The sequence below is a fragment of the Limulus polyphemus genome, unplaced genomic scaffold (genome assembly GCF_000517525.1).
Source record: "Limulus polyphemus unplaced genomic scaffold, Limulus_polyphemus-2.1.2 Scaffold912, whole genome shotgun sequence".
Classification (NCBI taxonomy): Eukaryota; Metazoa; Arthropoda; class Merostomata; order Xiphosura; family Limulidae; genus Limulus; species Limulus polyphemus.
In genome coordinates, this window is record NW_013666522.1 from 328,244 (window position 1) to 340,463 (window position 12,220).

Genomic DNA, 12,220 nt, shown 5'->3' on the forward strand with positions numbered 1-12,220 from the left:
GTTAGCTGAGAGAATAGTTTGTTTATTATGTAGTGGTATTCTGATGAAAGCAATGGCGTTGACTGCTTTTGGTTAGCTGAGAGAATAGTTTGTTTATTATGTAGTGGTATTCTGATGAAAGCAATGGCGTTGACTGCTTTTGGTTAGCTGAGAGAATAGTTTGTTTATTATACAGTGGTATTCTGATGAAAACAATGACGTTTACAGCTTTAGATTAGCTGAGGGAATAGTTTGTTTATTATATAGTCGTATTCTGATGAAAATAATGACGTTGACTGCTTTAGGTTAGCTGAGGGAATAGTTTGTTACCTCCGCCACCGAAGGTGACGGAGATTATGTTTTCACCCGTGTGTGTGTGTGTGTGTTTGTTAGCAAGATTTCTCAAAACGGCTGAATGGATTTAAAAGAAAGTTGGTATACATTTGGACAATGAACTAACTAAGAAGTGATTAGTTTTGGAAAGTCTAGGCCAAAGGTAAAGGTCACAGCAAGGCCACAAAAATCTAAAAACATCTGTATCTGTTAATATGGGGACCGATATTTCACACTATTTTTGCTCTATAACTTAGTCAAAAATGATCGGATTTTGATTAATCTAAATGGACTTGTGTAGAATATTATTCTTAATTGTTCTGCTAAAAAATGGTCCGTGTTCGTTGATAACGATAGACATACGCACACATTTTTGTATTATTTGAAGGCCGAATACGATCAACGCTGCATGGCGGAGATATGCGCTCTACTGAGTGACCCTCTAGTTCATTATACAGTGGTATTCTGGTGAAAACAGTGACGTTGACTGCTTTACGTTAGCTGAGAGAATATTATGTTTATTATATAGTGGTATTCTAGTGAAAACAATGACGTTGACTGCTTTAAGTTAACTGAGAGAATATTTTGTTTATTATATAGTGGTATTTTGGTGAAAACAATAACGTTGACTGCTTTAAGTTAACTGAGAGAATAGTTTGTTCATTATATAGTGATATTCTAGTGAAAACAATAACGTTGACTGCTTTAAGTTAGTGGGAGAATAGTTTGTTTATTATGTAGTGGTATTCTGGTGAAAACAATAACGTTGACAGCTTTAAGTTAACTGAGAGAATAGTTTGTTTATTATATAGTGGTATTCTAGTGAAAACAATGACGTTGACTGCTTTAAGTTAGTGGGAGAATAATTTGTTTATTATATAATAGTAATCTGGTGAAAACAATAACGTTGACAGCTTTAAGTTAACTGAGAGAATAGTTTGTTCATAGTATAGTGATATTCTAGTGAAAACAATAACGTTGACAGCTTTAAGTTAACTGAGAGAATAGTTTGTTCATTATATAGTGGTATTCTGGTGAAAACAATAACGTTAACTGCTTTAGAAATAGTTGTTCATTTCATTATTATTATCAAAACCAACGACGAATAGAGATAGGAACCTTATGATTGGCTTATCATCTGCGTTTCGGAATTTCAAGAGTAAACTTTGTTTATGATTAATATTGAAACTAACAGCGTTCGTTACTTTTAAGATGAGCCGAGTCTGATCCAGAAGTTAGCATAGCAGTACAGTAAATACTGGGATCTTTTAGTTCTTGTTTCGTTGCCGCAAGAATGTCTTCCGCATTTTGTGACTATAGGTGCGCTATAAGTGTGATATTCAAATTCAACTATTCAGTCAGATATGAATAGCCCAAAAGTTGGCGGTCGGTGTCGTTGACTAGCTTCCTTCCCTCTAGTCTGTGAGCACTAAATTAGAGACGATTATGCGCAGATAGATCGTGTAGATTTGTGTGAAAATTATGAAGCACACAAACAAACCTTTAAATTTGTTTAAACTCGAGCAAGTTTGATCTCACGCCAAGAGGCGACGAAACATCGTGTCCTAAACAAGCTTTCACTTCGATAACAATAATTATGTTTCGAAATATACAAAAAAATATGTTGGCTTTGAATTTTCTCAACTGCCTATCCAAAAAGAACTTCGAGAGCAATATGTTTCATTTCACTATGCAACTAATACTTTTTGTTTCAACATTGTTCAACTAATGCGGTACAGTTCAAACTACAATTTTTCAAATTCAAAAAAAAAGAAATAATTGAGAAACGCAAAAAACAAGATACAAAATGCTTCTGACTCTAAAGTAGTTTCTCGATTTCACTCCCATAATTAATGGATAATTGATAAACAGCAGAGAAGTTTATCAGTCTCCGTATGTTACAGTTTAACATACACATAGTATAGTCACGTAGTAAAGGTCAGTATGTTCAACCACTTTCCACATTCCATCTTCTCTGTTTCATTATAGCTTAGAATGACTTAAGGCCAGTCTGTCTATAAATTATAGGCTTGAATACTATCTATTGTTTAGTTGAAACCAAGATTGATAGACGGTATATAATTCTAGGAAGTATTGGCCGCGAAACTGTAAAACATAGTGCCTGTTATATGTCTATATTCAAGTGCTTGATATTCACCCGTTCTGTTAACTGTTGGTTCCACCACCACACCCTCAGTAGCTCAACAGTAAGGCTGAAGGTTTATAACGCTAAAAAACGGGTTTCGATATCAGTGGTAGGCAAGAACTGATAGCCCATTGAGTAACTTTGTGCTTACCAACAAACAGACAATATGTTGGTTTTAGTCTGGCACGTAGATTAATCGCAGACACCGAAACCAGATCATATTTGACACTGTTTACTTGCTTATATATGGTGTCTGTTTTTAAAACACTTATTACCAAAGCATTTAAGTGTGACGCTCTTTTGGCTAATGTATGACCAAAACGTTCAAAGTTTAATCCATATCAACTTCAATTATTTTAGGTTTCCTTTATCGTGGTGGTAAGCTGGTAAGTATTGAACACTGCGACTTGTAAATTCTAAAGCTGTTGTGAAAATATTAGCAATCTCCATTTTTCGACCCGAAGTAAGACAGTCAACTTACTGAGAAAACGTAGCAGTCTAAGAAAAACACCCCACTCCCCGATCTCGTAGACAAACTGGCTTGTGGATTATAAATATTGCAAAATAATAAGGAACAGAAAAAAGCCATTCGAACCACTTGCGATAAAAAATAATTCACTGCTAGTTGCACATACCATAAAGTTTTTTCAATAAACAAAAACATGCACTACGAAAGTTGTCTCACTGTTACTCAAGTACAGTATAGTGCTACAAACTTCCCAGTACCAAGAAAGTCTCAACCAAAAACATGCGCCCGTCATGGCCAGGTGGTTAGGGCGCTCGACTCGCAATTTGTGGTACGCGGGTTCGAATCCCCATCACACCAAACATGCTCGCCCTTTCAGCCGTGGAGGCGTTATAATGTGACGGTCAATCCCACTATTCGTTGGTAAACGAGTAGTCCAAGAATTGGCAGTGGGTGGTGATGACTAGCTGCCTTCTCTTTAGTCTTACACCGCTAAATTAGGGACGTCTAGCTCAGATAGCCCTCGTGTAGCTTTGCGCGAAAACCCAAACAAACAGCCAAAAACATGCCCAACGAAAGTTTTCTTATTGTTACTCAAATACAGTATTCATTTTATGTGTCTTTAGCATAGCCATCAATTCATATTTTCAATCCTACATAGAAGTCTCAATGATTTGGTTTGACTAAAATATCTAATAATACTAGGGGGAGAGAGGAACTCGTGCTTCGCGTAAGAAGCATGTTTTGGTTGTGGTACTTTATATATTTGAATGCACAAAGTTTATAAAATGTAAAGGCAGTTTTGTTTGTTTAAAGTGATAAAAACAGTTAAGACCTACCTGTACTATTCATGTAAGATGTTAGGTACGTGAATTTCTAAACGAATATGATTGTTATGCGGAGTGTCTCAATGCGAGGTTAAACCTAAGTGGGATAAACCTATTCCACAACACGTGTTCACATCAAACATCTCTGGTACAAAAAAAAAACAACTCTGAGCCGAATGGTTTGATTATAAATGATAAACAGATTAACTTATCTAGTAAAAGACACCAGATCTAGCGACACTTTCAAAACTTGGGTATGGGGGACGGCAAATATTATTAGTCAACAGGGTGGTAGTACCGATACTCTAAGTGTTTATAAGCAAATGAAGAAATTCACACATAAAACCTTAAAACTTGTCTGAGATGGGGATCTTAGGGAAGACAGATCTATTCCCCAAATACCTTTCCTTTTGCAATAACTAGTACTATCTACACTCACCCCTCCCTTGCGCATATGGTGACGTCGTCCGTACTTCACTACTGTTAATTACATTTTGCATAGTTTAATGAAGCTTGAAAAGCTTCCCACGCACGCATACAGGTACGTACATACGTTTCTCTTTCAATTATATAGATTGTATTTCATGCGATTCCTCCTGTTAATTGTTTCTAATACATTACCGAAGCTCCCCAATCACTCAGCGGTAAGTCTGCGAACTTATAGCCCAAAAAACCGGGTTTCGATACTCGTGGTGGGCAGAGCACAAACAGCCCATTGTGTAGCTTTGTGCTTAACTAAAAACAAACAATATTACAGAGACACCATACCACAGTTATGACGCGTTTTACAATTTGTTTCAAGAGTATCTTTCGACATGGAGTAGATCAGTCACTGCTGGCACTTTCAGTAAATTTTTTAAACCATTACTTAGTGATGACCCGAGTGTATAGCTACACTTGTACATATCTCCTATGTTCCAAAAAATACACTTAGCACAATAACTTTACGTAGAGACACCATCCGAGACATATCTGACTCGCGGGCGTGTACTATGTATTTGTTGTAAATCATACTAAATATCCCTAAAATCGCTCAAAGTAAATATATATATACCTAGTAAACAGTGGGATCCTTTTATCTGGAAAAAATCAATAAATATACACGAGAAAAAGATATCCAAATGATGGACGAATCATGGAGCGGAAGATCTCTAACAAATGAAAAGACTTCGTAACTCCTTCACTGCCAGTTCTAGGAATAACCAAGATGCTACCTTGTAATTGGACACGGAATGAGTAAGCAGGTGAAGATGTATGTTTTTAAGAAAAATCTTGAGAAAATTACAAACCAATAATCATCTAAGATTTCTTCATGTCTAATGGGCAAAACTTACATGCTTTCTCTCATATGTCATGTAATTTTTTATCATCTGATTAATATATAGTTAATTAGCTTGGTTGTTCTTGATTTGCATGCTTTCTCTCATATGTTATTATGTTTTTTTATCATCTGATTAACATATAGTTAGTTAGATTAGTTGTTCTTCAATTATATGTTTATCTCATATGTTATGATAGTTTTTTTATCATCTGATTAACATATAGTTAGTTAGTTTGGTTGTTCTTGATTTGCATGCTTTCTCTCATATGTCATGAGGTTTCTTATCATCCGATGAACATATAATTAGTTAAATTGGAGATCCTTTTTGAAATTTGAATATTCCAACTATTAGCATCATAAGGTAAAAGAAAAATGCACAAGTTTCCTATTTAAAATTTAAGGATCCTTTCATTTGCTTATTGGGTTTTGTAGCTTAAACGACACAAAAATAACGTGAAGTGAAAACTGGGAAGAAACGTTAACCCATTTTCATTCAGAATTTAAGAAAATACCCACTAGAACCACTGATTCTGCTACAATTACTTTAATTTTGTGCTAAAGACACAATAAAAACTCAGCCCACAGTATATCTCTTCAGAAACGACACAGCTTCAAAGAAATAACCACAAAAGATCGCGCCAATCGAGCCTTTGGGAACAATAGATTCTTTGCTGATAACAGTAAATGCTTCGCTAGGTTATCAGTGAAATACACGCCAGTTAACAGGGGTTCTGTAAAAAAAATCGGGCTAGCCGCTCATATACCATAAGGGCTAGTCTATCGCCATAACATCACCTACGGAAATGAATCCGTCCACAAACGAATCACAGCACAATGATAAATCTTAATTACGAAGAAAACTGCTTCGATTCTCTGATAGTTCCACAGTGGAGGACTAGCAGTCTGTCTTGGTATGGGGAACAAATTAAAGATTAATTACTTAACAGAGTAAAAAAAAATCAGTTTAGAAGTGATCTGATGCAGAAATGTGAAAAATAAAAATAAAACGTGTACATAACTTAATGCCTAATATGATATAATTTTGTTAATAGCCAAGGACATTCAAGCAGAGGGTACACACCTTACGTTCCATTAATAACCACTGAACTGTTTTCAAGGTACCTTCTGATGGTAATAGACAGTGAAGTAACCTTAGTCAATGAATTGTCCGAAGTGAACGTTTTGTTAATAACTACTGAATTGTCTTTAGAGTACGTACTGTTAAAAGCTAGCCAGCTTCCTTCTAGCACGATTTATTAGTGAAAGAAAAAACGGGTAATCACAAAAGCTTAATTTATTGTTGAATCGAAAACATAAAAAAACATAAATACTATAATACAAAAAAACGTTTCGACTACCATGCTTTGGTCATCATCAGGCTCATTAGACCTAACATTTTAAAAATAGGTTCATTTTAATTTACACAAAGTTGTGTTCTAAACGCGTGAGACAGTAACAATACTATGATCACAATATAATATTGTTACGTCTCTGTTCGTTTGTTAATTTCCGGTATAAATTCTTCAGCGATACAAGTCCTTTCTTAATTAAAACTAGTTTATTCTTTCTCGATACAACTTTGTTTCCACAATCACTTTACTTAACAACCTTATAACACACGCTATAAATCACAGCGATTCACACACTTTATTTACGGTGCCTGCTGCTCGCTTGACTCAATTATCTCTCTCCCCAGTCTATCTGCATATGCCCTTATATACTAAAAAAGAGGGCGTCTAGCAAATACTGGGATATTCGTGAGGTTCCCCGAAAAGTCATGATGCTCCAGCGCGCATGCACCCAGAGTCGCGTGACTTCCGCTGTCGTAACAATATTATTAACAAAGGCACAGTGATGGTAGCTAGGGAACCATGTGACTACTTCGCAGGGCGTGGATGGATGTTCACCCAAATTGGTATAGCGGTTCACGAAGTCCATGCGGGGTTTCATACAAATTTTCAGTTTTAAATTCTACGTTTGGCGATTTTTATGGCCGTTTTTGCGTTTTTTACCACTACTTCGCCCCTGTTGATGGATCTTCACCAAATTTGGCATTAGGTTTTGTTAGGTCCGTGCGGAGATACAAGCGAATTTGCGGTTTCACATTTTGTGTTTTGCAGTTTGCATGGGCGCTTTTGCGATATAGGTGGCCTTAGATAGAATTATTTGTGATTTTTCCTTGAACGCAGGGAGTTAGGTGGACTGTCCTTCACATGATGAAGGTAGCATAACCACGAATATAGCTTGGATATTATATTTTATTTTGCTAGCAAGACCTTCTTATTATGTCTTAATAAATTACACGATGAAACTCTTTGTTGTTGTAGATTGGTAAAACAAAACATAGGACAACTGTAGGCGATTGTTTATGGCTTGAAGAATTTTTGACGCAGAAATGATTTGGTCAACTTTTCAATAACGCATCTTTGGTGTTCTTTAACATTAGTTTGTCGTGCAAAGAAAAGTCTTATTGAATAAAGACTGAAATAATTAGAGCAAGTGTTAAGAGCTAGTTAAGAAGACGTGACTAGATTAAATTTGAAGGCAGGAAGCTGTCGTGTTGAGTGAAGAGTTTTGTAAAATCTTTCTTTTGGGTTTACAGTCGTAGAAATCTTTCGAGAGTCTCGAGTACAAAGTATGTCTGAAAAACAAAAAAGAATGTTTTTCTTCAGTTTCACAAGTAGCTTTTAAGATTGGATGTTTTAAGTTTAAGAAATAAAAGAAAAGTGTCTGTGCTCTTTATAATAGAAGTGTCGTCATCGTTCACTCTAAAAAACCAGCTTTATTTCTGATGACAAAGGAAAACTCTGGCGAGGTTTGGTCTAGATGAGATCCCAATGTAGAGCCACCAATTTGATGATACAGATTTCTTTTCAAAGTAAAATTATTTTTAACATCGTGAGACATTGAAAATCTAAGTTGTCCTTTTGTTAGGCCGTTTTGAATTGTTTCTTCTTTGGAGAAATAAATATGTGGTTTCCTCTAGTGGGCTATTATGAAGTCATGTTAATTTTTTTGTTGTTATGAACAAAACTATACAATGAGCTATCTGTGCTGCGCCCACCACCGGTATCGAAACCCGGGTTCAGCGTTATAAGCCCCCAGATTTCCCGTTGAGCCACTAGAGGACGAAGTCGCATTAAAACTCGCCATAAAACATTCATCAGGAAATTGCATACTGCGAATTTTAATACCAAAAGAGAATGAGTCATGAACTCTAAATTGATTTACTTGTTACTGGTTTTTGTTAATTAGCTACTGGAGAATTTCACTCTCCTTATCGTTCTATTAAGTGCTCCTAATCGCAAAAAAAGTAATAAAATTACAGTGTTTTAACTCCTTAATAAATAATTGAGCCGAAAAATAGGTATAAATGAATGAATGAATACCGAATAGATACAAACAGACTGGTAATTAAATGTATCAGAACTACCGGTTTATCGGACTGATTTATGAGTTTATGAAAGAAAATTTTACATAAATGCTTTTGAAAGAGCACTTATACATGTTATATTTTAAGGATAGATGTCCTGTCTATCAGAAAGTTTCGTCTTCAACGAAGTAAAATATAGACAAGACCTGTTCCATATTTCAGATTATTTTGATGTATGTCGCATCTGAGTATCTAACACAGAAGGTGTGTGTTTTAACTATAGGTTACCATATTTTCCGTCAAGGAGCTATCAAAGTAATCTAGGTTACATTAGTTTCTGCAATTTTAGAGATGAAGAGGTCCACTTGGATATAGCTGTTTTGTATTTCATTATACTTTAATTTATTGCCATACCTCTGTATTCAAACTATTTTACGTCCTATCATACAAGTTCTAGCGCGTCCACTGGCTGGCATGGTGGACTGTGTTCGCGTCCTATTATCGCCAAAATAATCGGGCTCCGCATTTTAGGCCGTGGATGAATTATAAAAGTGATCAAACCCAACTGTTGGTGGTGGATGTTGTAGACTAGCTGCCTTCCATCTAGTCTATTACTTGAAAAGTTCAGATAGCTAGCGTAGATGCACTCTAGTGGCGTTACGTGAAATCCAACTAACCAGTCTTACCATAAAACTTTGAAAGTAAACTGAGACGTGAAATTCCTACTTTTCACGATGTTTTATATTCTACTATACAACTGATCAAGTAAATTAAAATATAGTAATTCTGTATTTTAAGTTATTTTATATCTTATTTTAAAGTTGGAAACGTAAGCTACCTTTTGATTATTCTACATTTCAGGTTACTTTTCTGTCCTACCTTGTAATTATAGAAGTAACTTAAGATGTGGTTATTCTGTATTTTTACTTATATATTCTCTTTATATACGTGTGAGTGATAGACGTTATCCACTGTCATGCAGCCAGAAAGTAAATTAACACGTAATTGTTCTGCATTTGAGGGAGGTTACTTTTGTTTTTTATTACAGTGCTGACTTAAAAGAAAATTAGGCGTAGCTTGTAATATTTCCAGGTTACTTTAATCTCCTATCATATAGCTCAGAACAAATTAACACATGAATATTCTATATATATATCACTTAAATCCCATACAACTGAGAAAATATATCAAATTATGAACGTTCTATATTTCAGGTTATTTTCCCCTCCCTCCAGTCTACTGCTTAGCCTGGGTATCCCTGGACGTCCTATGTTGTACCTGTTCCATTATGCATTTGTGCACCATCTCCGTGGACCGCTACCTTTGTCTCAGATATCCTATGACGTTTGGCCGGAATAAGACAAAACGAAGAGTTGTACTCAAACTGTGTATTGTGTGGGCGTTATCAGTAGCCATGTCCCTTCCCCTCAGTATTTTGTATGAAAAGGATTCCCAGTCCGTGATTCAAAACGGCGTGTGTAATACTCTGGATCCAGTTTTCGCTGTTGTCGGATCTGTAATCAGTTTTTTCATCCCACTTCTTATAATGGTAACCACATATCTACTTACTGTTAGATTACTCCGTAAGAAACAGAATAATATCCCGTTTAAAAGCAACAGAACAATATCCGATTCAACAACTAAAACTAAGACGAATACCGGGTGTAGAATGGGGTTAGAAAACGTGTGCCAGAGCTCTGTTAGAAGTTCTTGTTTTTCAGCAACAAACCCGCATGGTTCACTGTTTTCTTTGAACAAAACAAGCTGCAAAATGAATACGTTGTCAAATAATTTCCTTAAAGAATCGGGAAGAACAAGAGACGATGGAGATTCAAATAGATTTGAGTTCCAACTAATTAGTAGAGGCAAGTCCGACGTAAATGCTAAATCTAAAAGTATAAATGGGTTGTTTACAGGTATGATAGGAAATCGACGAATTCCCTTAAAACCATTAACAGATAATTTAAGAAACTTCTGGAGAAACAGAAATAGTTTTTCGACGCAGTACAAAACAAGTAGCGATGTAAAAATGGAATCAGATATGTGGAAGACGAAACTTTCCACAACAAAATCCCAACGTAATCACAGCTGCCCAGCTTTATTCTCAAATTTTCAGTATGACGACTTGATAAATAAAGCACTCTTTCTTCCTTCGAAACATTCGTTGAGACCATTGAACCACTCTAGTCTTTCTTCATCATCTCTGTTCCTTGGAAAGGATTTCGATAACATTAATCAAACACGTGTTTCAAGCATTGACACAAGGCATTTTACAGAAAAACAGATTATATCGTGCTTTGAGATAATACCGGATTGTTTACTACTCAGCCACTCTAGTAGAAAATCTGAAAATCAAACTTTTCAACATCGTTTCGAAACAAATACAGAGCTGTTCTCAAGTTCCCATGATAAAGAAACGTTAAAAGATTTTAAAAATGCAATAACTATACAATCCACCATAACAGAGCATGCTTCATCCTCTAGTAAGGTACTTTTTCTAGGGTGTTCCAAATCATTCTATTTACCAAGTCAGTCAACATCCCATCAGGAAACTTGCTCAGAAAAAGACCATATACAAAAGAAAATACAAGTGACTTTAACAGAAAAAGAACAAACAATGACTAGGAGGAATCTTCTCAGAAACAGTAGAATCATTAAATTGGAACAAAAGGCTACAAAAGTTTTAGGAGTTGTGTTTTTTGCTTTTGTGTTTCTGTGGTCTCCATTCTTTGTAACAAATCTGATTTGGGGTTTGTACCCCAACAGACAAGACCTAATCAGTCCAACATTCATGTACATTTTTGGATGGATGGGTTATTCTTCCTCCATGGTCAACCCGATATGCTATACCATTTTCAATCGTACCTTTCGACAGACATTCCTCAAAATTCTCACCGGAAAATGGGATCAAGTTGGTCAATAATATAAAAATAAATTCGCTTTAAAAAACGTAGAAAAGCTATAGCATCCTAGTAATATTAAAAACATTTCCACAGAAAAATCAGCTATGAACAAATATGGAACCTTAATCACAACTTATTAAGCTTACTTACACAAAGCTGTTTCTGAAATCACACGCCTCTGCATGTAACAGAAGTTAATTCGGACTTTAAAGATATGGAAGATGTATATTTCAAATTCTAGAATTTTGGTAATAAAGTTACAAAAAATTACCTGTACTGTTTAGAAAATAATAACAAAATACATTTTTTAATTTAGCCAAACTTATTTTTGAGCTACAACCACAAGTTATTATACTCAAGAAAACTAATTACCTTTTTTGGAAACAATATATTTGTTTATAACATTTATCTATAAAATCACATCGAATAAAATTATTGTGTGTGTAGCAATGAATTAATTCGTTTGTGCTACAAACAAAACTTATGTACTGGTAAGTACTTAAATTATTACTCTGACATTAAATCAAAATATTAAGTAATCGTCCCTTTACTATCTCAAAACGCCATTGTTATGAGACGCATCCGATTAGCTGTAGTTTAACATAGTTTTGTTGCTTACAATAGCTGTAGTTTGACGTAGTTTTGTTACTTGCAATAGCTGTGGTTTAACATGGTTTTGTTACTTGCAACAGCTGTGGTTTGACGTAGTTTTGTTACTTACGATAGCTGTGGTTTAACATAATTTTATTACTTGCAATAGCTGTGGTTTAACATAATTTTATTACTTGCAATGTCAATGGGATTATCATTAGTTGGTGTGAAACAAAACACTTCCGATGGGTCACCGGTAAGCAATTGTGGTTTAGTATTCA

The 12,220-nt window shown here is 35.2% G+C and overlaps 1 protein-coding gene across 1 annotated transcript in view; it reads left to right on the forward strand.

Annotated features, from left to right (window-relative positions):
• The window catches only part of LOC106461194 (D(2) dopamine receptor-like), a 13,212-nt gene extending 1,574 nt beyond the window's left edge, over positions 1–11,638 (forward strand). The window contains exon 2 of the mRNA XM_022388056.1: positions 9,660–11,638. Coding sequence (XP_022243764.1) covers positions 9,660–11,368 — 1,709 coding nt within the window. The 3' untranslated portion in view covers positions 11,369–11,638. The remainder of the gene's footprint in view (positions 1–9,659) is intronic.
• The last annotated feature ends 582 nt before the right edge of the window (positions 11,639–12,220 follow it).